The sequence below is a fragment of the Osmerus eperlanus genome, chromosome 3, assembly GCF_963692335.1.
Source record: "Osmerus eperlanus chromosome 3, fOsmEpe2.1, whole genome shotgun sequence".
In the NCBI taxonomy this organism is placed as follows: domain Eukaryota; kingdom Metazoa; phylum Chordata; class Actinopteri; order Osmeriformes; family Osmeridae; genus Osmerus; species Osmerus eperlanus.
The window spans coordinates 19,664,400-19,692,157 of record NC_085020.1 but is presented as its reverse complement, the minus strand read 5'-3'; the positions used below and the strand labels follow the sequence as shown (position 1 = coordinate 19,692,157).

The 27,758-nt window shown below is 40.0% G+C and overlaps 5 protein-coding genes across 5 annotated transcripts; all 5 read right to left on the bottom strand.

Moving 5' to 3' along the window:
- Positions 1–1,577: 1,577 nt before the first annotated feature.
- On the bottom strand, positions 1,578–5,696 carry LOC134017028 (putative gustatory receptor clone PTE03). Its single transcript, XM_062456273.1, has 2 exons — positions 5,681–5,696; positions 1,578–2,482 (listed from the first exon to the last, which is right to left on the bottom strand). Exons 1-2 carry the CDS (start codon positions 5,694–5,696, stop codon positions 1,578–1,580), a joined length of 921 nt encoding a protein of 306 aa, XP_062312257.1.
- A 459-nt stretch (positions 5,697–6,155) lies between these two features.
- LOC134016924 (olfactory receptor 2K2-like) lies at positions 6,156–10,275 on the bottom strand. Its single transcript, XM_062456167.1, has 2 exons — positions 10,257–10,275; positions 6,156–7,147 (listed from the first exon to the last, which is right to left on the bottom strand). The coding sequence occupies exons 1-2, from the start codon at positions 10,273–10,275 to the stop codon at positions 6,192–6,194; spliced, it is 975 nt and encodes a 324-aa protein (XP_062312151.1). The 3' UTR covers positions 6,156–6,191.
- Positions 10,276–15,368: 5,093 nt separating this feature from the next.
- Positions 15,369–16,313, bottom strand: LOC134017027 (olfactory receptor 4B13-like). Its single transcript, XM_062456272.1, has one exon. It carries the CDS (start codon positions 16,311–16,313, stop codon positions 15,369–15,371), a length of 945 nt encoding a protein of 314 aa, XP_062312256.1.
- Positions 16,314–18,708: 2,395 nt separating this feature from the next.
- LOC134017026 (putative gustatory receptor clone PTE03) lies at positions 18,709–23,057 on the bottom strand. Its single transcript, XM_062456271.1, has 2 exons — positions 23,042–23,057; positions 18,709–19,817 (listed from the first exon to the last, which is right to left on the bottom strand). Exons 1-2 carry the CDS (start codon positions 23,055–23,057, stop codon positions 18,913–18,915), a joined length of 921 nt encoding a protein of 306 aa, XP_062312255.1. The 3' UTR covers positions 18,709–18,912.
- A 477-nt stretch (positions 23,058–23,534) lies between these two features.
- On the bottom strand, positions 23,535–27,663 carry LOC134016923 (olfactory receptor 8I2-like). Its single transcript, XM_062456166.1, has 2 exons — positions 27,645–27,663; positions 23,535–24,526 (listed from the first exon to the last, which is right to left on the bottom strand). Exons 1-2 carry the CDS (start codon positions 27,661–27,663, stop codon positions 23,571–23,573), a joined length of 975 nt encoding a protein of 324 aa, XP_062312150.1. The 3' UTR covers positions 23,535–23,570.
- Positions 27,664–27,758: the final 95 nt, after the last annotated feature.

The window sequence follows — 27,758 nt, the reverse complement described above, 5'->3', positions numbered from 1 at the left end:
GTCAGGTTCATCTGCTACATTGTTGACTGCAGCATCGGTGATGCCCATGAGAAGGGATCCTACATCATGATGATGATGATGATGGCAGTACGTGAACAGAACTCCTGTATGTTACCAAGTTGTTCTTCTAGAGATTGGGAGTAGTCAGGTATATGAAAACAGCAGGTGGTGCTGTTCACCCTACACAGACCCCGCTCACTAGCATAATCATGTCCAATTTCAGATGTTTCAGTATAATCATCTCGCTATTCCACATAGGGATTGTTTAATACTATTACTGTCATTATCATGATTACAATATATACACACTACATTACCACATGACTTCTTATGTTTTTTTTATGTTCTTGTTCCATTTTATTGTCTTTCATCCTGTTTGATTGCGTAATTTATACATGTTTTGGTTTGATTGCTTCACATTTCTATAATCATAGGGGGACTACAGGATTTGGCTTATTATGCATATTAAATCTGTTATTATCTATTTAGTGAACTCAGAGAAAGAGCAGCACCTAAAGATGGGGCTGTTTAAAATATGCTATTTCAATAGACAGTCTATGGCTAAACTCCTTAAACCAAAACCAAAAACCATATTGTGACTATGCTGTATGTTACATCATTTACACTTAGTCATTTAGCAGCCGCTTTTATCCAAAGCGACTTACAAGAGAGAGCTCTTGAGTTCTTTTTTTCTTTCACTTGTTATTCAGAAACTCAAAATTCTGTTTCTAATCTGTTTCGGTTTAAAACCATAAAAAGTCCATGTTCATGCACAAGCTACACATGAGTATATACATGGGCTTCTTTAGGTTTTTTATCAAATACTAAAATAAGAGCAAATTTAATTGTATAACACACAGTAACAGTAATGTAAGAGATGAGTGTTACTCTGTTTTCCATTATCTCATCAAACCCAGAAATAGTAAACAATTTAACTACTGATGCATTATTCATCATGTCAGTGAAGCAAAAACATTTCATTCAAAATTCTACCACTGTGATCCTTCCACGTAGCAGTTGGACACAGAGAGATACTGTCAGCAGATACTGTTCCTAAGGTTGGGAGGAACTTTAGATGAGAGCTTCTTACAGTTCACACAACATGTCATCGTTATTTATTGTCCAAAGGTAACGTTATGATCATATTCCTTGTGGATGAACATATGGGTCAGGTCCTTTGATACTGATGTGGATATGAGGGGGGTGGAGGGTTACTGAACGAGGTCATAGAGTAAACCTGTTGTATCCAGATACTGTACAAATCAGAGATCTAGAGAATTCGTTTTATTTATTACTTTCATTGTCCTGGATGAAAGCCATAAACAAATGGTGTACAATCAAAGCATTATATGAAAAAATAAGAATATAAATATTTTTCAAAACATTGAAACAAATGTTTTGAAAAAAGTATTGAAATAAGAGTTAGAACTTAGTCTGCCAAACCCTGCTCTGCTGCTAGGTAACTTTTCCTCCTTACCAACCAAGTTTCACATTGAAAAAGACAAAAGAAAACATGTACATTCATACTGCCTTCCATGTGCAGGAAGGCTCTGTTTTTGCCTTGAAATAGAAGGTAATTATCGTAACATGCAGGCAACTATTCTAGGTGTCTGTAACAATCTCAATATCATGCCTCGAATTTGTGGCAGGTTTAAACCATAAACAAGTGGATTTAGTATAGGTGGAATTATTAAAAACTCAAGTGACAGAATCACAGTCACAACTGGATTCAGTTCATCATGTTTATATCGACTTAGAGATACTTCACAAAACAAAGCTATGGAATAGATAACAAATGTGACAATATGAGGTAAACATGTTTTTAAGGCTTTCCCACGGTATTCAGTGGAGCTTTTCTGACAAACAAGTATAATTCTAAAGTAAGTATACAAAACAAAGCCCAGTGGTAAAAATACTGTTGTAATAGTAACAAGCAGTCCTGCAGCATTGTTTTGTGTGGTGTCCACACATGAAAGCTGGACTACAGGCCAGTTGACACAAAAAACCCTTGCTATTTCATTACCACATAACGGCAACCTAACAGATAGGTACAGTAAAGATCCAATGGAACAAATTGGATAGGCCCAGCCAAGACCCACTAAGAGAACAACTGTCTTTGAATTCATGATGCTGTTGTAATGTAACGGTTTACATATTGCAACATATCTGTCATAAGCCATGATGCCCAGAATGATGAGTTCATAGGATGCATACGTACAAACGACATAAATCTGTGTAAAACAAGCAGGACGGGAGATTAGATGCATGTCAGAGAGGAGATCCACCATGAGTCTAGGAAATAAACCAGTAGAGCCATAAAGAGAATTGATGGATAGACATGAAATAAAAACATACATGGGTTCGTGCAGTGTTCTCTCCAACAATACGATTACTATGATCATGATGTTTAGAGACAACATTAAAGCATACAGAAGGAAACATATACTAAAATAAAGATATCTGTACAATCCTAGGTCCACCTCTTAAGCCTCCTGTTAAATGTGCCTAAAAACGCCTAAACAGCATACCCAAAGTAAATTGGAAGCTGTTCTTGAACCATTTGGAGTACATGCATGTAAATGATCTCTTTTGAAAGCTGACACTCTGAAGTTATGTCCCCTGTTGTCAGGACCCCTGTCAGTCCTACTAGTGTTGAGTAATAGGTGGGAGAGGGTGAGGGTGAAATAGAATGGAGAAGTGTCATTTTCCATGTGACCTATTGGTGCTGTTGGAGCTACAGTAACTGAAAACAAAACAAAGATCAGTACAGTAGCAGTCACACAGGGGTGAATTTGCAGCAATTATTGTAAAATATATGAAGTACGAATGAAGTATATCCAGGTTTATGTGTAAATCTTTAGATGAAGAACATGTTAATGGGATCATTTAAATAATCATGAAAATAGTTAAACTGACAAGGTAATGAGTATTAATAATAACTGATATCATTGATAATGAACATCAGGTATTTAGTATCCAGTCATTGACATGTTATTCTTCACTAGTTATATATGTACATTATACAGACCCCTCTGGTTCAGAATATCTGCTGCCTCAGCTGTTGCCTCCCTGCTCAGTGGAAGTGGGGTGAGGTGGAAGAGTTTTGATGCTGTTATAGGTTAGCATTTTGTTGTTGCAGAAAGACTCTTGACAGGAATTGAGGGATCTGTCCCAAGGTGCTACATGACATGAAGTAGGCGTCGCCTACTGGTTTAATGTCAAACCAGCCATCTTGATGACCTTTTCATCTGACTTAATAGAAATAGACTTCAAATCACCCCCACATCTTGTCAGTCCACAGACATAAGGGTGGTGAATGCACCACAGAAATGACTGGAAGATTACCTGCAGTTTTCTACTTTTATTTATACATTGCAGTGCTAAATGACTAAAAATGACTAAATGTAAATATAAGTAAAAAAACGAGATGATAAAATCTGAGTTACATTACATTTACATTTTACATTTAGTCATTTAGCAGACGCTCTTATCCAGAGCGACTTACAGTAAGTACAGGGACATTCTCCCCGAGGCAAGTAGGGTGAAGTGCCTTGCCCAAGGACACAACGTCAATTGGTAGAGCCGGGGATCGAACCAGCAACCTTCTGATTACTAGCCTGATTCCTTAACCGCTCAGCCACCTGACTCCCTGTGAGTTGATGACTATGATAACAAACACAATCTCATCATGTTTCATTAGGTACCTCGACTTGTGTTCATATTTCAATCAAAATGCTAAAAAAAGAAATGAAAACAATTTGCTAGAACCTACAACATACTGTAGTGTCATTCCACAAGGAAAGAGATAAGCATGATGGTGAAAGCAGTGTACAAACTGAGGGCCAGTCTCGGTCAACAGAGGGAGCTATAACAATAGAGCACAGGAGTAAGTCACAGATAAATATACCTTTATAATTATCATAAAATAATTAGTCTTATGTTTTTTTACAACATACAAATAAAGGTGGTATATATGTATTTTTTTATATACAGTACAGAAGTCTTAGCCACAATTTAAAAAGACAACATTCATGTGAAAAAATCTTGGGTGGGAAAGACTTCTGCATATACTACTGTATATATTTTATATATATTTCTAAACTATTAGAAATGTAGAGACTGAAGCAGGAAGATAAAAAATACAATGTAGATGTTTTTGTAGACGATTTGGAACTGCTAAACTACCTAGATATGATCAATTACTTATTTGGAAATCCTCAAAATGCCTCAATATGCAAACCTGATTGTCAAGATCAGATTTATGCCTAATAATTTGTATGAATGTTCCAGAACATTAGCAATCTTATTAAAATAATAATATGTGCATTAGTGACTTAATGATGTGGAGTTTGAACAAGTACTTTTGAGAATGTCATGTGATCTGAGAAATGTAGGTACCAAAGCTACTGAGAAAAATGACAGTACGGGTAATAATAATAATAACAATAAGACTTAATTTTTTTATAGCACATTTCATACAGGAATTGCAGCTCAAAGTGCTTTACATCAAATCAATAAAAACAATATTATGAGTAATGAAAGTAATAAAATCCCTCTGAACACAGGCCGCAGTCTTTGCAGTAATCCAGAACAATCTCAGACCTTTTGCATAGCAGTCCAAAAGGCCATGTTGCTCAAGCCTTTTGATTACAAGCCGCAGTCTTTGCGGTGTCTCGAGCCACAGTCTTTGCAGTATCTCGAGCCACAGTCTTTGCGGTATCTCGAGCCACAGTATTTGCGGTATCTTGAGCCACAGTCATTGTGGTTTCCGAATATAAATAAAATGTAACAAAACACAGGTCGCAATCTTTGCGGGAATCCAAAACACAATCAATAAAAACATAATACAAGTCAAAACACAAGCCACAGTCTTTGCAGGAATCCCAAAAATCAATAAAAACAATAATACAACTAATAAAAGTAATAAAACCCTTCTGAGATCAAATTAGTTAAATGCTTTGGTAAAACGATAATATTTATGGGTAATGTGTTCCATAGTTTTGGGGCGTAACTGACAAAGGCCGCATCACCAATCTTCTTATGACTGCTTCTGGTGACCTCTAATAGGCCTGCATCTGATAATCGCAGGGTTCTAGCTGGTGTGTAGTTAGTAAGAGAGTTAACAATGTAGCTAGGTCCTTGTCCGTTTAGAGCTTTGTATGTGAGGAAAAGGACATTATAGTAAATTCTGAAGGTAACAAGGAGCCAGTGTGAAGTAGCTAGGACAGGACTAATGACGTGTTATCTCCTTTTAGTTTTGGTTAATAATCAAGCTGCAGAGTTTTGAATGAGCTGTAGTCTTTCAGTGTTTTTTGGGGGAAGACCAGCGAATAGTTCGTTACAGTAGTCCAGCCGGCTGGATATAAAAGCATGAATTAGCTTCTCTGCATCATTTTGGTTTATAAATGGTTGTACCTTCGCTATATTCCTGAGGTGAAAGAAATCTGTTTTGGTCACTTGTGAGAGTTGAAATTCAAATCTCAGTCCAGGATTACACCGAGATTTGTCACCTTTGGTTTAAACCAGGGGGTTAAACCTCCTAGTACTGTACTATCTATCTATAATTCCAGAAATCTGTGTGTGTCCCCGACAGTTCAGATAGGTGTCAGCATGGAGGCTTGCAAAAGGTAGAGTGTGTCAGTCTGTAGCAGGGTGCAGGTGTCCTGACATTTCAACACACCTGTCAGATTGTCCATGCCCACACCAAGGTTAAGGTGACAGTTAGTTTTGACCTACAGAAGGAAAACTGCAATGTTTTTCACCAAACAGTGTTTTTGCACTGTTAGTAGTCTGTTATGAGTAAAGCTGAGAGAGGGAGAGAGGGAGAGAGGGAGAGAGAGAGACGGAGGGAGGGAGGGAGGGAGGGAGGGAGGGAGGGAGGGAGGGAGGGAGGGAGGGAGGGAGGGAGGGAGAGAGAGAGGGAGGGAGAGAGAGAGAGAGAGAGAGAGTCTGAGACTTGTAACATCATTGACATTGCCGGCAACTGCATACATTCAAGAAACACAATGGAAGATTCTAAGTAACATCATAAAAAACATCACAGTGATGGTATCTGTAAAACAAACAAAAGTATAAAAAATACTAAAACCACTAAACAGGTTTGTCAACATTGTTACATAGTAAAATGTAAAATTTGTACTGTGATACTTAAATTGCTACTCTTCCCAAAACTTACTATGGTTGCCTTTATATTACTGTAATGTCTTTTTTAATGACATTCTTTTACTTATGCACAAACTCATAATTCGGTTTCTAATCTGCTTCAGTTTAAGACCATAAATAAGTGGGTTTAGAATTGGAGGAATAACTAAAAATTGTACTGCCATAACATTCTGAAAGTGTTGTGATATCACTGTTGAACCATATCTACTGTAGAAAACCTCAAACAGCAGAGCACCTGTTACATTAATCAATGACAGTAAATGTGGCATGCAGGTCTGCATAAACTTTCCCCTGTCCTCAATAGACTTCAAACATGACCTGATAAGATATACATAGGAACACACAATGAATGTTACATGCCCAGTATAGAACAGAATGCCAGTATAACCAGATATGTTGTTTGCTGTGGTTGAAGTGCAAGAGAGTTTAACAATAGACCAGTTTGCACAGTAAAGCTTCTCTATATGTGATCCACATAACCTCAGTTTACTTGTTAAAATAATGAGAACAGTTAATAAACTGAATGTAGAGAGCCAAGGATAAGACACTAACCAAGCAACCCTCTGCCTGGTCATAACAGAGTGATACTCCAGTGGTCTACAGATTGCCACATACCTGTCATAAGCCATCACTGCAAGAATTACAAAGTCTCCACAGGAAGAAGAATAAATGACAAAAGTTTGGATCAAACATCCTGCATAAGAGATAACCTGCAGATGAGACAGTAGATCAAAAAGGAATTTGGGGTAGAATCCTGTTGTGCCAAAAAGTCCACTGATGCACAAGTTACACAGGAAGATGTACATGGGCTCATGGAGGTTTTCATCCAGGACTATCGTCAAAATTAGAGCAACATTTAAAAGTATAATCGCACAGTAACACAGTAAAGTAAGAGAGAAGAACGTGGATCTGTGTCCCATCATCTCATCAAACCCAGAAAGAGTAAACAATGTCACTGTCGATGCATTGTCAATAAAGGTCATATCTGTGAAGAAATCAAAGGATTAAAAAAGTCAACCATCTTAAATATAGACTGACCATAATATATCAACTCATATCAACATATGTGTATGAATAAAGGCATACATTGTAACTTTGTAATATCTACAATGGTACAAGAGAGAAAAATAGAGCACAAATGTATATGTGTATGTTACCTGGTGCTGGGACACACCATAGATGAGATCTTAACCCTAAAGGCACCCTACATGTAGCAGTATCTTATGCCCTCTAGTACGATTACCTCATACCATGTGGATGGACAGGGAATTCAGACCCTTGACACCGTTTTGATTAGAAAGGAGTGAAGAGAGGAGGGGTGTTGCTAAATGTGGTCATACTATAAACCTTTAGAACTCTAATCAGAAGGTCGAAGAAATGTATTCCTAATGCAGAATTTTAATGCTGCATTTCATTTTATTTTCCACTACTGTTTGTTACTTAGAGTAAACATATTTTGACTATTTGCTTCAAATATCAGTATTCATAGCGGGGGGGTGTGAAATCTGGCTTGTTTTGTAAATATGTTAAATCTGTTAAAATCTGTTTTGTGAACTCATCGTAAAAGCAGTTCAGATAGATGTCAGCATGGAGGCTTGCAGAAGGTAGGGTGTGTGAGTCTGTAGCAGGGTGCTGACATTTGAACCCACCTGTCAGATTGTCCTACCAGGGCTTATGGCATATGTCCACAGCAAGATCAGGGTTACGGTTAGTTTAGCGCTACGGTAGGAAAATCTGACAAGGTAGGTAAATGGACAGAACACCTTCTGATAAGCACAAGACAAGTAATTCATTACAGTTTGGATACGTAGGTCCACGAGGCACCGTTTATACAGTGCCCTGTTTCTTCACCAAACACACTCTCCACAGGTAGACGAATAAATGACAAAAGTGTGGATTAAACATCCAGCATAAGAGATAACCTGCAGATCAGACAGTAGATCTAGAAGGAACTTGGGGTAGAATCCTGCAGTACCAAACAGGCCACTGATGCACAAATTACACGGGAAGATGCACATGGGCTCATGGAGGTTTTCATCCAGGACTATCATCAAAATGAGAGCAACATTTACTAGTATAATCACACAGTAACACAGTAAAGTAAGAGAAGAATGTGGCTCTGTGTTCTATCATCTCATCAAACCCAGAAAGAGTAAACCATGTCACTGTTGATGCATTATCAAGGTCATATCTGTGAAGCAAGAGGAAAACAATTCAGTCAGAATTAAACCACTGTGCTGCTCCTTAGATAAGCTGCAATATGTAAAGTATGTGGAGGGTGAGATATTCATGTCACCAGTGAAGGGGAAAACATTTCCACAAAAACACAGTACATTCGAAGAACCTACATTTTGCAAGTAGTCACAACAAAAACGTAAAGACCAATGTTGAGATGATGGGTTGACATTGAAGCATGGCAATGTATTTATTAGCAACATACCGTATTTTGCGGAAAATAAGCCACATTTTCTAAATGCAGCACCCCACCAGAATGGAAGCTTTGTGTTTGTAAATCTGAGTATAAACCGCACTCGAATATATGTCGCACTTGATACGGGAACAATGATACCAAGTAATGCACGAGTAGGCGATCTTACAGCATGCCGTTGTTTACTTCGAAAACGAAAGTAAGTGCGTAATGTATGTATCGTATCTTATCACGTTTTCAGCTGATTTACTGACTTCACGTTAAGCTTTAACTTCTTACCTTTCGAGCTAAGTTAGCTTAGCCTTTACTAGAGCCGGTAAAATGATGCTGGCGCCGGTAAATTAGCCGTGCGCTACCCTTGTCCAAACCCGACCGCACTTCTAAACACTGGCCGCTGCGGTTTTTCCGGGTATATTAACTTGATCCAGGGTCACCAAACTGACCATCAATGCTGTCAACATATCCGGGACGTAGTTATGTCCTCCACAATAAGATATCACGCTTCAACATCTCCAAACTATGCGATAAAATCTCAATTTGACTGTATACCACCACCTGCTGGATGTTTTGTTGAACTCTTCTCAAAGTTTGCTAGCCCCCATCCCTTCCTCCCCTCGACTACAGATCACGTCACACATGATCGTGTATTTTCATTGGCAAGACAAAGTAATGTTAATCTAGCGTTGAAATACACTCATATGCTAACCCATAGTAGCAGTACGATGACAACACAGACACACTTGTCAGAGTAAAGATTGTCGCCCAAGCGTCGCCCGAGTGTCGCCGAGTGGTCTTTCGGCCAAAGTAACTTTCCTATATTATTTAGACATGTAAACGTCCATATATGTTCATGAAATTTTACACGTAGATTGTTTGGTATGCCTAAAATAATACTACTTACATACTTTGGTGGCGATAGCAAAAGAAAATGCTGGCAAAAAGACCGGAAACTGAGTGTCCAAACCCCGTTCGGGTTTGGACAATAGTAGTTTACAGCGGTCGGGATTGGACACAGTGACGTTAGCTTCTGGGCTAAGTTATCTAGCATAATACTTGTAGCAATGCTACTACCATGCTAGTATTACGTGTTAACGTAATACTAGCATGCACACTGCACACACCTTGCACACTGACGCTGAATTTATACTTATTTCGCTGACACTTTTGAAATGGTCGCCAAAAAAAAAAAAGCGTTGCTCAGGCTGCTGCATTTATACTTCGGCGAACAGTCGCCTGTGCTCAACGTTCACGTGACACTCAACGTACTGACATAGGCGGACAACGTCAAATGAATTATTTCACCTTTACATCGTTAACGCTTTTTAGGTGATCGATCGTAGAAAATGGCTTTAGCGAATTTTGAGATGGAGATAGTGAGTACATTAGAGGAGGAGGGTTGGGGCGAGGGAGAGAGAGGGTTTGGATTTTGATTGATTAGGAGAGCATGTCAGTGGAGGAGGAATTTGGTTTAGAGGAGGAGGAATTATTAACAGTATTGCTGTTAGCAAGAGAGCATGGGAAAACAGCTGTTGAGCGCTCGCTGAAAATTAAAACAATGAAGTCAACGACGGGTGCCGTCTATCTAGCCAATCACACTTCCGCGACACTATGTGATGACATCATCGCCAGTAGAAATTTCTCCTGGTAGCCGACACTTCCAAGCGACAGTTTAAAGTGTTGACCATTATGTCATTTCTGTCGGCGACCATTTCAAAAGTGTCTGCGACCTAAGTATAAATTGGGCTTGAGTCCGAAATTTGTGTCTGAAATATTCGTCCGTCCGTCATCTGCCGCTTGTCCGTGGGTCGGGTCGCGGGGGCAGCAACCTAAGCAGGGAGGCCCAGACTTCCCTCTCCCCGGCCACTTCCACCAGCTCTTCCTGGGGGACCCCGAGGTGTTCCAGGCCAGCCGAGAGACATATTCCCTCCTGAGTGTCCTGGGTCTTCCCCGGGGCCTCTTCCCAGTGGGACGTGCCCAGAACACCTCACCAGGGAGGTGTCCAGGAGGCATCCTTATCAGATGCCCGAGCCACCTCAACTGGCTCCTCTCGACGCGGAGGAGCAGCGGTTCTACTCTGAGCCCCTCCCGGATGACCGAGCTTCTCACTCTATCTCTAAGGGAGAGCCCGGACACCCTGCGGAGAAAACTCATTTTGGCCGCTTGTATTCGCGATCTCGTTCTTTCGGTCACTACCCACAGTTCGTGACCATAGGTGAAGGTAGGAACGTAGATCGACTGGTAAATAGCCTTCGCCTTTCGACTCAGCTCTTTGTTCACCACGACGGACCGATGCAGATCCCGCATCACTGCGGACGCCGCACCAATCCGCCTGTCGATCTCGTGTTCCATTCTTCCCTCACTCGTGAACAAGACCCCGAGATACTTGAACTCCTCCGCTTGGGTCAAGATCTCCTCCCCGACCCAGAAATTGCACTCCACCCTTTTCCGGTCGATAACCATGGCCTCAGATTTGGAGGTGCTGATTCCCATCCCGGCCGCTTCGCATTCGGTTGCAAACCGCTCCAGTGAGAGCTGAAGGTCACGGTCCGATGAAGCCAACAGGACCACATCATCTGCAAAAAGCAGCGACCTGATCCTGAGGTCACCAAACCGGACCCCCTCAACGCCCTGGCTGCACCTAGAAATTCTGTCCATATAAGTTATGAACAGAATCGGTGACAAAGGTCAGCCCTGGCGGAGTCCAACCCTCACCAGGAACAAGTTCGACTTACTGCCAGCAATGCGGACCAAACTCTGGCACCGGTCATACAGGGACCGAACAGCCCCGATCAGGGAATCCGGTACCCCGTACTCCCGGAGCACCCCCCACATGAGCCCCCGAGGGACACGGTCGAACTCCTTTTCCAAATCCACAAAACATGTGTAGACTGGTTGGGTGAACTCCCATGCACCCTCCAGGACCCTGACGAGGGTGTAGAGCTGGTCCACAGTTCCACGGCCAGGACGAAAACCACATTGCTCCTCCTGAATCCGAGGTTTGACAATCCGATGGACCCTCCTCTCCAGAATCCCTGAATAGACTTTCCCAGGGAGGCTGAGGAGTGTGATCCCCCTAAAGTTGGAACACACCCTCCGGTCCCCCATTTTAAAGAGGGGAACCACCACCCCGGTCTGCCAGTCAAGAGGCACTGTACCCGATGTCCACGCGATGTTGCAGAGTCGTGTCAACCAAGACAGCCCTACAACATCCAGAGCCTTAAGGAACTCCGGGCAGACCTCATCCACCCCAGGGGCCCTGCCACCGCGGAGCTTTTTAACCACCTCGGCGACCTCAGCCCCAGAGATAGAAGGGCCCCCCCCGATGTCCCCAGACTCTGCCTCCACATCGGAAAGCGTGTTGATGGAATTAAGGAGGTCTTCAAAGTATTCCTTCCACCGATCCAGGATGTCCCCCGTCGAGGTCAGCAGCGCACCATCCCCACCATATACAGCGTTGACAATGCACTGCTTCCCCCTCCTGAGTCGCCGCATGGTGGTCCAGAACCTTTTCGAAGCCGTTCGGAAGTCGTTCTCCATGGCCTCGCCGAACTCCTTTTTTTTTTGGACCACCACCAGGTGGTGATCAGTTGACAGCTCCGCCCCTCTCCTCACCCGAGTGTCCAAGACATTTGGCCTCAGGTCCGACAACACGACTACAAAGTCGATCATCGAACTGAGACCTCAGGTGTCCTGGTGCCAAGTGCACATATGGACACCCTTATGCTTGAACATGGTGTTCGTTATGGACAAGCCGTGTCTAGCACAGAAGTCCAACAACAAAACACCGCTCGGGTTCAGATTGGGGGGGCCGTTCCTCCCAATCACGCCCCTCCAAGTCTCACTGTCATTGCCCACATGAGCATTAAAGTCCCCCAGGAGGACGAGGGCATCTCCGGGAGGAGGGCTTTCCAGCACTCCCCCCAGAGACTCCAAAAAGGGTGGGTACTCTGAGCTGCCATTTGCTGATGTAGAATCGCCGTTTGCTGCTGTAGAATCGCCAACAACACTGTACAGTCAGAACTAAATACATATTGCGAATATACAAGGTTTGATTGCTAATTTTACTTTATTTTGAAATATTCAACAAGCTGAATTAAATAAAAAAGTTTAATTTATCTTGAATTACATTTCATCATTGGTCTGAAATAAAAGTATTTCACAGGTAGGCCTACTCTACCTGGGTTGTTAAACAGCGTCTATAGTCAAATTAATATTTTCACCAGAACCTACTTGAGTTTTCTTTATATTAAAGACTTTATCTTTCTTTTACTCGTCATGAAGAAAATCTGATTTTCTAACCTGCTTCAGTTTAATACCATAAATAAGCGGATTTAGAATTGGTGTAAAAACTAAGAATTGTAGTACTGCCATAAAGTTCCTTAAGTTTTGTGATAGCCTACATCTGTTGAACCATATCTACCGCAGAAAGCCTCAAAACACAGAGCAACTGCTACATTCATCAAGGACGGTAAATGTGCTGTGCAGGTGTGCATAAACTTTCCCCTGTCCTCAATAGACTTTAAACATGACCTGATAAGATGCATGAAAATATAATTAATATTATACTATATCCAGCAAAGAAAAGTATGTTAATATACCCTGTAATATTGTTTTGTATGGTTCAAGAACAAGATAGTTTAACAATAGGCCAATATTTGCCATCATGAAAAATGTAATCTGTTTTAAAATAATGGGAATAAACTATATTAACAACATTTCATGTATGTGTGACAACCATTTGCTAAACTTGCTACATCAGGGCAGGCAACTCAAGCCATTTTTCCCTGTGCTCATTCAATATAAGTCTGTCTCATTCAGCTCCAGGTAAATCGGCAATCGGCCAATGTGAACATTTGTGCTCGTGCCCTGTTCGTATCCGCGAGCACATTTGCAGGCAACTTTTATTGACGTAAGCAAATAAATGGGGTGCTACTTTACCCATTTCGGATTGGTTTCAAACTTAGCAAAAATCAGGAAAAATTATTCTATGAAAAAGCTAGTAGTATGAGCCAGGTTCGAGAATCGAACAAAAATTATTGGGGGAGATAGTTTTGTAAATGTTGACTGGAGTTAATAGAATAAAAACGACCGGAAGAGCCGGAAATCTAACAAGAAATGCAATACCACCTACATCCACCGGGGCCGTTGCTTCAAGCCGAGGGGCGAGGGGTGGGGGCTTGGTTTAACTCCACATTTCAGTGCGACAAAGTTTTAGGCTTTGCACATGCTTTCAGAAACTCATATCACACGTATATAATGTACTTAGAAGCAAAACATGGAATTTACTTTACAGGATCTTTAAATTCAGTCTGTGTGCTTGGCCATGACTACAAAAGTGACCTTAGAGAACTACAACTCAGGTGGTCAGGTGGGGAGTCAGGTGGCTGAGCGGTGAGGGAATCGGGCTAGTAATCCAAAGTAGCCAGTTCGATTCCCGGTCATGCCAACTGACGTTGTGTCCTTGGGCAAGGCACTTCACCCTACTTGCCTCGGGGGAATGTCCCTGTACTTACTGTAAGTCGCTCTGGATAAGAGCGTCTGCTAAATGACTAATTGTAAATGTAATGTAACTCTTTATTAACTTGTCTTACACGCCCCAGAGCGTAGTGTACTGTGGGAAGGCAAGCGGTGCAGAGCGTTAAAAAATGCTGTAGTGGACACGTACCATAACGTGCACCAAAGTAAAATTGCAGCCTTTGCGATTACAAAATCTTGTTTTGTCACATTGCGATATAATCGCAAATGCAATTAATCAGTCAGCCCTACCCTATAATATTGTTTTATATGGTTCAAGAGCAAGATAGTTTAACAATAGGCCAGTTTGCACAGTGGAGCTTCTCTATATGTGATCCTTTCTTTATTAGCATTATTAACTGAGCCACTGAGAACATGATCATCTTATTGCTGTATTTCCTTCCTGACTCTAGTTCTTAGGTTGCAGCAACAATGTTATAATGTTTTTTTTCTTTTTTTTTTCTGTAGATGTGAATGGCAATTTAAAGTGTCCCTTTTCAGTTTACATTTGCTGAATCCACCCTAATTCAAATAGAGCTACAATGGGTATAGGCCCACTGGTCTAGAAGAGGGTTTCTATGTCAATGTATATTTTTTGTTTTCCGTCTGTGATTCAATTTCTTTCATCACCATAATCACAACTGTTCCCAACCAAGCGTCTATGTATCCTAGTCCTATTCCAATCCTGTCCATCAACTGTTTCTGTGTTTTTTTGTTGTTTGTTCTTGTTGGCTTCTTTATGTCAGATGTCAGTCACAGAGCTAAAGCCACAATGCGGAGGCTGTCTAAACACCCTGGGGAATGTTCTAGACTATAGAGAAATCCAGTTCAAGGCTTAATAAGATCAAACATATACAGTCTAAAAAAAATTGTAATCTAGCTTTCCATTGATGCTCCCAAACGAAGGTTCATAGATGTTTTTTATGACAAAGATAAAATGTCAGAGCTGTAATAATGTTAAAACGAAAAATACATGTACTTTTAAGTCACAATATAGCATTGATATAATGTAGCAAGAATAGCATTTTACTGTAGATTTAGACATTTCCAACATATGAATGTAGACAGACTATAGAATTTGTGGTGTAGATTCTTTAACTGGTGTAAAAAGTATAGTAAGATCAAATTTTTCCATACATGATGTTGTTAAAAACATTTCAATACAAATCTATCTGAATTGTAAAAAGAATCAAAAATGCTGAACAACTGTCTGTTTCATATTAAGAGTAAGGGTGGCTGCAGGTCAGCATACATTTTCCCCCTTTCATTTTAGAATGTTATTGTTTCCAGATTTTATACAAAAACTCAGCATTCGAATACGAATCTGTGTCAGTTGCAGACCATAAATAAGAGGATTTAGAATTGGAGGGAATATTAAAAATTGAACAGCCATGAAATTCTGAAAACTTGACAAATCTGATGATCCAAATCTACTGTACATGAGCTCAAACAACAGAGCAACTGCTACATTGAGTAATGACAGCAAATGTGGCATGCAGGTCTGCATAAACTTTCCCCTGTCCTCAATAGACTTCAAACATGTCCTGATAAGATATACATAGGAACAAACAATTAATATTATATGTGAAACATAGAACAGAATAGCAATATACCCTATTATATTGTTTGCTGTAATTGAAGAGCAGGAAAGTTTAACAATAGACCAGTTAGTACAGTAGAGCTTCTCTATATGTGATCCACACAACCTCAGTTTACTAGTTATTACTATACCAACACTGAATAAACAGAATATAGAAAGCCAGGGATAATAGACTAACACAGTGACCCTCTGTTTAGTCATAACAGAGTGATACTCCAGTGGTGTACAGATTGCCACATACCTGTCATAAGCCATCACTGCTAGAATAACAACATCTGCACAGGCTGAACAGTATATAACGAAAGACTGAGTGAGACATCCTGCATTAGAGATAACCTGCAGATCAGACAGTAGATCCAGAAGGAACTTGGGATAGAATCCTGTTGTGCCAAAAAGACCACTGATGCACAAGTTACACAGGAAGATGTACATGGGCTCATGGAGGTTTTCATCCAGGATGATGGTCAAAATTAGAGCAACGTTTACAAGTATAATCGCACAGTAACACAGTAAAGTAAGAGAGAAGAACGTGGCTCTGTGTTCCATCATCTCATCAAACCCAGAAAGAGTAAACAATGTCACTGTTGATGCATTGTCGCTAAAGGTCATATCTGTGAAGAAAAAAAATATTATAATAATTGTGCTTCTTACACAGAGACCATAATACCATACCTTACCATAGTAAGGTATGGTAAATTTGTAAAGAAAATCACAGTGTAACAGTGCAAGGGCTACAATGGTACATGACAAATAGATTCAGCACATACATGTACATTACCTTGTGTTGGGATACACCATCGATGAGATATTTTAAGAGTCACCCATGCACCCTACATGTAGCAGTATTTTATGCCCTCTAGCACGATTACCTCAGGGAGTCAGGTGGCTGAGCGGTGAGGGAATCGGGCTAGTAATCCGAAGGTTACCAGTTCGATTCCTGGTCATGCCAACTGACGTTGTGTCCTTGGGCAAGGCACTTCACCCTACTTGCCTTGGGGGAATGTCCCTGTACTTACTGAAAGTCGCTCTGGATAAGAGCGTCTGCTAAATGACTAAATGTAAATACATATAATATACCATGTGGAAGGACAGGGAATTCAGGCCCTTGACACTGTTTGGATTTAAAGGAGTGGAGGGAGGAGGGGTGTTGCTAAATGTGGTCATACTGTAAACCTTTAGAACTCTCTAAGAAGGTCGAAGAAATTTATTAAACCTATTTAACCTTTAGAACTCTAATGAGTAATTAAAAGTAAAGTTTAGGCCTGTATCCAAAAAAGATGTACTGTTGAGCACTTGAGAAGACTGAATAGGATGTATTGGAGCAGCAACAAGTCAGGTTCATCTGCTACATTGTTGACTGCAGCATCAGTGACGCCCATGAGAAGGGATCCTACATCATGATGATGATGATGGCAGTACGTGAACAGAATATCCTGTATGTTACCAAGTTGTTCTTCTAGAGATTGGGAGTAGTCAGGTATATGAAAACAGCAGGTGGTGCTGATCACCTTTCACAGACCCCGCTCACGAGCATACCATAATCATGTCCGATCCCAGACCATAACCATCTCGATATTCCACATAGGGATTGGTTAATACTTTTACTGTGATTATCATGATTACAATATATACACACAACATTACCCTCATGACTTATTATGTTTTCTTTTATGTTCTTGTTCCATTTTATTGTCTTTCATCCTGTTTGATTGCATAATTTATACATGTTTTGGTTTGATTGCTTCACATTTCTATAATCATAGGGGGACTATGGGATTTGGCTAATTATGCAAATTAAATCTGTTATTATCTATTTAGTGAACTCAGAGAAAGAGCAGCACCTAAAGATGGGGCTGTTTAAAATCTAAATATGCTATTTCAATAGACAGTCTACGACTAAACTCCAACCCGAAAACCATATTGTGACGATGCTGTATGTTAAAGTCAAAAAACAATCTTTGATTGCACACAAACTGCTTTGTTATTACTTACAGTACTTTGCAAAAGTCAGCTAACACCCAATATTTTGGGTATTTGTTCTGCAGTATAAAAGTGCAATGTTGAAATTCTTTTTCTTCAGTCTTCATTTCATTATCTTTCATTATGTAGTGTTGGTGTATTTTATTACGGGAGATTTTTGTTGAATGAAGGCTAAAATGTAAGGAATGATGACCAAACATTCACAGCAACAATATGTTTCATTTACATCATGTGGCCTTGTTACATTAGTTGAAATAAACATAATTCTTACATTTGAGACTGTGTATGCTTTGAAATGTTCCATTGAAACACATCGATTTCAGCAGAAATGCAGGTATTTGACAGTTCTTTCTTTATTTCACTTGTTATAACTCAACATTCTGTTTCTAATCTGCTTCGGTTTAAGACCATAAAAAGTCCACTCATGAACAAGTCACACACAAGTATATACATGGGCTTCTTTAGGTGTTTTATCAAATAATAAAATAAGAGCAAATTTAATTGAATAACACACAGTAACAGTAATGTAAGATATGAGTGTTACTCTGTTTTCCATTATCTCATCAAACCCAGAAATAGTAAACAATTTAACTACTGATGCATTATTCATCATGTCAGTGAAGCAAAAACATTTCATTCAAAATTCTACCACTGTGCTCCTTCCACGTAGCAGTTGGACACAGAGAGATACTGTCAGCAGATACTGTTCCTCAGGTTGGGAGGAACTTTAGATGAGAGCTTCTTACAGTTCACACAACATGTCATCGTTATTTATTGTCCAAAGGTAACGTTATGATCATATTCCTTGTGGATGAACATATGGGTCAGGTCCTTTGATACTGATGTGGATATGAGGGGGGTGGAGGGTTACTGAACGAGGTCATAGAGTAAACCTGTTGTATCCAGATACTGTACAAATCAGAGATCTAGAGAATGAGTTGTATTTATTACTTTTATTGTCCTGGATGAAAGCCATAAACAAATGGTGTACAATCAAAGCATTATGAGAAAAAAGAAGACTATAAATATTAAGTTGGAAACAAATGTTTGAAAAAAGTATAGAAATGAGAGTAAGAACTTAATCAGTTTGCAAAATCCTGCTCTGCTGCTAAGTAACTCTTCCTCCTGACCAGCCAAGTATCACATTGAAAAAGACAGAAGAAAATGTACATCCATACTGCCTTCCATGTGCAGGAAGGCTCTGTTTTTGCCTTGAAATAGAAGGTAATTATCGTAACATGCAGGCAACTATTCTAGGTGTCTGTAACAATCTCAATATCATGCCTCGAATTTGTGGCAGGTTTAAACCATAAACAAGTGGATTTAGTATAGGTGGAATTATTAAAAACTCAAGTGACAGAATCACAGTCACAACTGGATTCAGTTCATCATGTTTATATCGACTTAGAGATACTTCACAAAACAAAGCTATGGAATAGATAACAAATGTGACAATATGAGGTAAACATGTTTTTAAGGCTTTCCCACGGTATTCAGTGGAGCTTTTCTGACAAACAAGTATAATTCTAAAGTAAGTATACAAAACAAAGCCCAGTGGTAAAAATACTGTTGTAATAGTAACAAGCAGTCCTGCAGCATTGTTTTGTGTGGTGTCCACACATGAAAGCTGGACTACAGGCCAGTTGACACAAAAAACCCTTGCTATTTCATTACCACATAACGGCAACCTAACAGATAGGTACAGTAAAGATCCAATGGAACAAATTGGATAGGCCCAGCCAAGACCCACTAAGAGAACAACTGTCTTTGAATTCATGATGCTGTTGTAATGTAACGGTTTACATATTGCAACATATCTGTCATAAGCCATGATGCCCAGAATGATGAGTTCATAGGATGCATACGTACAAACGACATAAATCTGTGTAAAACAAGCAGGACGGGAGATTAGATGCATGTCAGAGAGGAGATCCACCATGAGTCTAGGAAATAAACCAGTAGAGCCATAAAGAGAATTGATGGATAGACATGAAATAAAAACATACATGGGTTCGTGCAGTGTTCTCTCCAACAATACGATTACTATGATCATGATGTTTAGAGACAACATTAAAGCATACAGAAGGAAACATATACTAAAATAAAGATATCTGTACAATCCTAGGTCCACCTCTTAAGCCTCCTGTTAAATGTGCCTAAAAACGCCTAAACAGCATACCCAAAGTAAATTGGAAGCTGTTCTTGAACCATTTGGAGTACATGCATGTAAATGATCTCTTTTGAAAGCTGACACTCTGAAGTTATGTCCCCTGTTGTCAGGACCCCTGTCAGTCCTACTAGTGTTGAGTAATAGGTGGGAGAGGGTGAGGGTGAAATAGAATGGAGAAGTGTCATTTTCCATGTGACCTATTGGTGCTGTTGGAGCTACAGTAACTGAAAACAAAACAAAGATCAGTACAGTAGCAGTCACACAGGGGTGAATTTGCAGCAATTATTGTAAAATATATGAAGTACGAATGAAGTATATCCAGGTTTATGTGTAAATCTTTAGATGAAGAACATGTTAATGGGATCATTTAAATAATCATGAAAATAGTTAAACTGACAAGGTAATGAGTATTAATAATAACTGATATCATTGATAATGAACATCAGGTATTTAGTATCCAGTCATTGACATGTTATTCTTCACTAGTTATATATGTACATTATACAGACCCCTCTGGTTCAGAATATCTGCTGCCTCAGCTGTTGCCTCCCTGCTCAGTGGAAGTGGGGTGAGGTGGAAGAGTTTTGATGCTGTTATAGGTTAGCATTTTGTTGTTGCAGAAAGACTCTTGACAGGAATTGAGGGGTCTGTCCCAAGGTGCTACATGACATGAAGTAGGCGTCGCCTACTGGTTTAATGTCAAACCAGCCATCTTGATGACCTTTTCATCTGACTTAATAGAAATAGACTTCAAATCACCCCCACATCTTGTCAGTCCACAGACATAAGGGTGGTGAATGCACCACAGAAATGACTGGAAGATTACCTGCAGTTTTCTACTTTTATTTATACATTGCAGTGCTAAATGACTAAAAATGACTAAATGTAAATGTAAGTAAAAAAACGAGATGATAAAATCTGAGTTACATTACATTTACATTTAGTCATTTAGCAGACGCTCTTATCCAGAGCGACTTACAGTAAGTACAGGGACATTCTCCCCGAGGCAAGTAGGGTGAAGTGCCTTGCCCAAGGACACAACGTCAATTGGTAGAGCCGGGGATCGAACCAGCAACCTTCTGATTACTAGCCTGATTCCTTAACCGCTCAGCCACCTGACTCCCTGTGAGTTGATGACTATGATAACAAACACAATCTCATCATGTTTCATTAGGTACCTCGACTTGTGTTCATATTTCAATCAAAATGCTAAAAAAAGAAATGAAAACAATTTGCTAGAACCTACAACATACTGTAGTGTCATTCCACAAGGAAAGAGATAAGCATGATGGTGAAAGCAGTGTACAAACTGAGGGCCAGTCTCGGTCAACAGAGGGAGCTATAACAATAGAGCACAGGAGTAAGTCACAGATAAATATACCTTTATAATTATCATAAAATAATTAGTCTTATGTTGTTTTACAACATACAAATAAAGGTGGTATTTATGTATTTTTTTATATACAGTACAGAAGTCTTAGCCACAATTTAAAAAGACAACATTCATGTGAAAAAATCTTGGGTGGGAAAGACTTCTGCATATACTACTGTATATATTTTATATATATTTCTAAACTATTAGAAATGTAGAGACTGAAGCAGGAAGATAAAAAATACAATGTAGATGTTTTTGTAGACGATTTGGAACTGCTAAACTACCTAGATATGATCAATTACTTATTTGGAAATCCTCAAAATGCCTCAATATGCAAACCTGATTGTCAAGATCAGATTTATGCCTAATAATTTGTATGAATGTTCCAGAACATTAGCAATCTTATTAAAATAATAATATGTGCATTAGTGACTTAATGATGTGGAGTTTGAACAAGTACTTTTGAGAATGTCATGTGATCTGAGAAATGTAGGTACCAAAGCTACTGAGAAAAATGACAGTACGGGTAATAATAATAATAACAATAAGACTTAATTTTTTTATAGCACATTTCATACAGGAATTGCAGCTCAAAGTGCTTTACATCAAATCAATAAAAACAATATTATGAGTAATGAAAGTAATAAAATCCCTCTGAACACAGGCCGCAGTCTTTGCAGTAATCCAGAACAATCTCAGACCTTTTGCATAGCAGTCCAAAAGGCCATGTTGCTCAAGCCTTTTGATTACAAGCCGCAGTCTTTGCGGTGTCTCGAGCCACAGTCTTTGCAGTATCTCGAGCCACAGTCTTTGCGGTATCTCGAGCCACAGTATTTGCGGTATCTTGAGCCACAGTCATTGTGGTTTCCGAATATAAATAAAATGTAACAAAACACAGGTCGCAATCTTTGCGGGAATCCAAAACACAATCAATAAAAACATAATACAAGTCAAAACACAAGCCACAGTCTTTGCAGGAATCCCAAAAATCAATAAAAACAATAATACAACTAATAAAAGTAATAAAACCCTTCTGAGATCAAATTAGTTAAATGCTTTGGTAAAACGATAGGTTTTAAAATGTCTAGCGTGTTTGCTTCCCTAATATTTATGGGTAATGTGTTCCATAGTTTTGGGGCGTAACTGACAAAGGCCGCATCACCAATCTTCTTATGACTGCTTCTGGTGACCTCTAATAGGCCTGCATCTGATAATCGCAGGGTTCTAGCTGGTGTGTAGTTAGTAAGAGAGTTAACAATGTAGCTAGGTCCTTGTCCGTTTAGAGCTTTGTATGTGAGGAAAAGGACCTTATAGTAAATTCTGAAGGTAACAGGGAGCCAGTGTGAAGTAGCTAGGACAGGACTAATGACGTGTTATCTCCTTTTAGTTTTGGTTAATAATCAAGCTGCAGAGTTTTTAATGAGCTGTAGTCTTTCAGTGTTTTTTGGGGGAAGACCAGCGAATAGTTCGTTACAGTAGTCCAGCCGGCTGGATATAAAAGCATGAATTAGCTTCTCTGCATCATTTTGGTTTATAAATGGTTGTACCTTCGCTATATTCCTGAGGTGAAAGAAATCTGTTTTGGTCACTTGTGAGAGTTGAAATTCAAAACTCAGTCCAGGATTACACCGAGATTTGTCACCTTTGGTTTAAACCAGGGGGTTAAACCTCCTAGTACTGTACTATCTATCTATAATTCCAGAAATCTGTGTGTGTCCCCGACAGTTCAGATAGGTGTCAGCATGGAGGCTTGCAAAAGGTAGAGTGTGTCAGTCTGTAGCAGGGTGCAGGTGTCCTGACATTTCAACACACCTGTCAGATTGTCCATGCCCACACCAAGGTTAAGGTGACAGTTAGTTTTGACCTACAGAAGGAAAACTGCAATGTTTTTCACCAAACAGTGTTTTTGCACTGTTATTAGTCTGTTATGAGTAAAGCTGAGAGAGGGAGAGAGAGAGAGAGAGAGAGAGAGACGGAGGGAGGGAGGGAGGGAGGGAGGGAGGGAGGGAGGGAGGGAGGGAGGGAGGGAGGGAGGGAGGGAGGGAGGGAGGGAGGGAGGGAGGGAGGGAGGGAGGGAGGGAGGGAGAGAGAGAGAGAGTCTGAGACTTGTAACATCATTGACATTGCCGGCAACTGCATACATTCAAGAAACACAATGGAAGATTCTAAGTAACATCATAAAAAACATCACAGTGATGGTATCTGTAAAACAAACAAAAGTATAAAAAATACTAAAACCACTAAACAGGTTTGTCAACATTGTTACATAGTAAAATGTAAAATTTGTACTGTGATACTTAAATTGCTACTCTTCCCAAAACTTACTATGGTTGCCTTTATATTACTGTAATGTCTTTTTTAATGACATTCTTTTACTTATGCACAAACTCATAATTCGGTTTCTAATCTGCTTCAGTTTAAGACCATAAATAAGTGGGTTTAGAATTGGAGGAATAACTAAAAATTGTACTGCCATAACATTCTGAAAGTGTTGTGATATCACTGTTGAACCATATCTACTGTAGAAAACCTCAAACAGCAGAGCACCTGTTACATTAATCAATGACAGTAAATGTGGCATGCAGGTCTGCATAAACTTTCCCCTGTCCTCAATAGACTTCAAACATGACCTGATAAGATATACATAGGAACACACAATGAATATTAAATGTCCAGCATAGAAAAGTGTGTTAATATACCCCATTATATTGCTTGCTGTTGTTGAAGTGCAAGACAGTTTAACTGTGGGCCAATTTGCACAGTAGAGCTTCTCTATGTGTGATCCACATAATCTCAGTATACTTGTTAAAATACTTTGTATACCTAATAAAAAGAATGTAGAGAGCCATGGATAAAAGACTAACCAAGTGACCCACTGCCTGGTCATAACAGAGTGATACTCCAGTGGTCTACAGATTGCCACATACCTGTCATATGCCATCACTGCTAGAATTGCAAAGTCTCCACAGGCAGAAGAATAAATGACAAGAGACTGAATGAGACATCCTGCATAAGAGATGACCTGCAGATGAGACAGTAGATCTAGAAGGAACTTGGGGTAGAATCCTGTTGTGCCAAACAGGCCACTGATGCACAAGTTACACAGGAAGATGTACATGGGCTCATGGAGGTTTTCATCCAGGATGATGGTCAAAATGAGAGCAACATTTACTAGTATAATCGCACAGTAACACAGTAAAGTAAGAGAGAAGAACGTGGCTCTGTGTTCCATCATCTCATCAAACCCAGAAAGAGTAAACCATGTCACTGTTGATGCATTATCAATAAAGGTCATATCTGTGAAGAAATCAAAGGATTAAAAAAGTCAACCATCTTAAATATAGACTGACCATAATATATCAACTCATATCAACATATGTGTATGAAATAAAGACATACATTGTAACTTTGTAATATCTACAATGGTACAAGAGAGAAAAATAGAGCACAAATGTACATGTGTATGTTACCTGGTGCTGGGACATACCATAGATGAGATCTTAACCCTAAAGGCACCCTACATGTAGCAGTATTTTATGCCCTCTAGCACGATTACCTCATACCATGTGGAAGGACAGGGAATTCAGACCCTTGACACCGTTTTGATTTGAAAGGAGTGAAGGGAGGAGGGGTGTTGCTAAATGTGGTCATACTATAAACCTTTAGAACTCTAATCAGAAGGTCGAAGAAATGTATTCCTAATGCAGAATTTTAATTCTGCATTTCATTTTATTTTCCACTACTGTTTGTTACTTAGAGTAAACATATTTTGACTATTTGCTTCAAATATCAGTATTCATAGCGGGGGGGTGTGAAATCTGGCTTGTTTTGTAAATATGTTAAATCTGTTAAAATATGTTTTGTGAACTCATCGTAAAAGCAGTTCAGATAGGTGTCAGCATGGAGGCTTGCAGAAGGTAGGGTGTGTGAGTCTGTAGCAGGGTGCAGGTGTCCTGACATTTGAACCCACCTGTCAGATTGTCCTACCAGGGCTTATGGCATATGTCCACAGCAAGATCAGGGTTACGGTTAGTTTAGCGCTACGGTAGGAAAATCTGACAAGGTAGGTAAATGGACAGAACACCTTCTGATAAGCACAAGACAAGTAATTCATTACAGTTTGGATACGTAGGTCCACGAGGCACCGTTTATACAGGGCCCTGTTTCTTCACCAAACACACTCTCCACAGGTAGACGAATAAATGACAAAAGTGTGGATTAAACATCCAGCATAAGAGATAACCTGCAGATCAGACAGTAGATCTAGAAGGAACTTGGGGTAGAATCCTGCAGTACCAAACAGGCCACTGATGCACAAATTACACGGGAAGATGCACATGGGCTCATGGAGGTTTTCATCCAGGACTATCATCAAAATGAGAGCAACATTTACTAGTATAATCACACAGTAACACAGTAAAGTAAGAGAAGAATGTGGCTCTGTGTTCTATCATCTCATCAAACCCAGAAAGAGTAAACCATGTCACTGTTGATGCATTATCAAGGTCATATCTGTGAAGCAAGAGGAAAACAATTCAGTCAGAATTAAACCACTGTGCTGCTCCTTAGATAAGCTGCAATATGTAAAGTATGTGGAGGGTGAGATATTCATGTCACCAGTGAAGGGGAAAACATTTCCACAAAAACACAGTACATTCGAAGAACCTACATTTTGCAAGTAGTCACAACAAAAACGTAAAGACCAATGTTGAGATGATGGGTTGACATTGAAGCATGGCAATGTATTTATTAGCAACATACCGTATTTTGCGGAAAATAAGCCACATTTTCTAAAAGCAGCACCCCACCAGAATGGAAGCTTTGTGTTTGTAAATCTGAGTATAAACCGCACTCGAATATATGTCGCACTTGATACGGGAACAATGATACCAAGTAATGCACGAGTAGGCGATCTTACAGCATGCCGTTGTTTACTTCGAAAACGAAAGTAAGTGCGTAATGTATGTATCGTATCTTATCACGTTTTCAGCTGATTTACTGACTTCACGTTAAGCTTTAACTTCTTACCTTTCGAGCTAAGTTAGCTTAGCCTTTACTAGAGCCGGTAAAATGATGCTGGCGCCGGTAAATTAGCCGTGCGCTACCCTTGTCCAAACCCGACCGCACTTCTAAACACTGGCCGCTGCGGTTTTTCCGGGTATATTAACTTGATCCAGGGTCACCAAACTGACCATCAATGCTGTCAACATATCCGGGACGTAGTTATGTCCTCCACAATAAGATATCACGCTTCAACATCTCCAAACTATGCGATAAAATCTCAATTTGACTGTATACCACCACCTGCTGGATGTTTTGTTGAACTCTTCTCAAAGTTTGCTAGCCCCCATCCCTTCCTCCCCTCGACTACAGATCACGTCACACATGATCGTGTATTTTCATTGGCAAGACAAAGTAATGTTAATCTAGCGTTGAAATACACTCATATGCTAACCCATAGTAGCAGTACGATGACAACACAGACACACTTGTCAGAGTAAAGATTGTCGCCCAAGCGTCGCCCGAGTGTCGCCGAGTGGTCTTTCGGCCAAAGTAACTTTCCTATATTATTTAGACATGTAAACGTCCATATATGTTCATGAAATTTTACACGTAGATTGTTTGGTATGCCTAAAATAATACTACTTACATACTTTGGTGGCGATAGCAAAAGAAAATGCTGGCAAAAAGACCGGAAACTGAGTGTCCAAACCCCGTTCGGGTTTGGACAATAGTAGTTTACAGCGGTCGGGATTGGACACAGTGACGTTAGCTTCTGGGCTAAGTTATCTAGCATAATACTTGTAGCAATGCTACTACCATGCTAGTATTACGTGTTAACGTAATACTAGCATGCACACTGCACACACCTTGCACACTGACGCTGAATTTATACTTATTTCGCTGACACTTTTGAAATGGTCGCCAAAAAAAAAAAAGCGTTGCTCAGGCTGCTGCATTTATACTTCGGCGAACAGTCGCCTGTGCTCAACGTTCACGTGACACTCAACGTACTGACATAGGCGGACAACGTCAAATGAATTATTTCACCTTTACATCGTTAACGCTTTTTAGGTGATCGATCGTAGAAAATGGCTTTAGCGAATTTTGAGATGGAGATAGTGAGTACATTAGAGGAGGAGGGTTGGGGCGAGGGAGAGAGAGGGTTTGGATTTTGATTGATTAGGAGAGCATGTCAGTGGAGGAGGAATTTGGTTTAGAGGAGGAGGAATTATTAACAGTATTGCTGTTAGCAAGAGAGCATGGGAAAACAGCTGTTGAGCGCTCGCTGAAAATTAAAACAATGAAGTCAACGACGGGTGCCGTCTATCTAGCCAATCACACTTCCGCGACACTATGTGATGACATCATCGCCAGTAGAAATTTCTCCTGGTAGCCGACACTTCCAAGCGACAGTTTAAAGTGTTGACCATTATGTCATTTCTGTCGGCGACCATTTCAAAAGTGTCTGCGACCTAAGTATAAATTGGGCTTGAGTCCGAAATTTGTGTCTGAAATATTCGTCCGT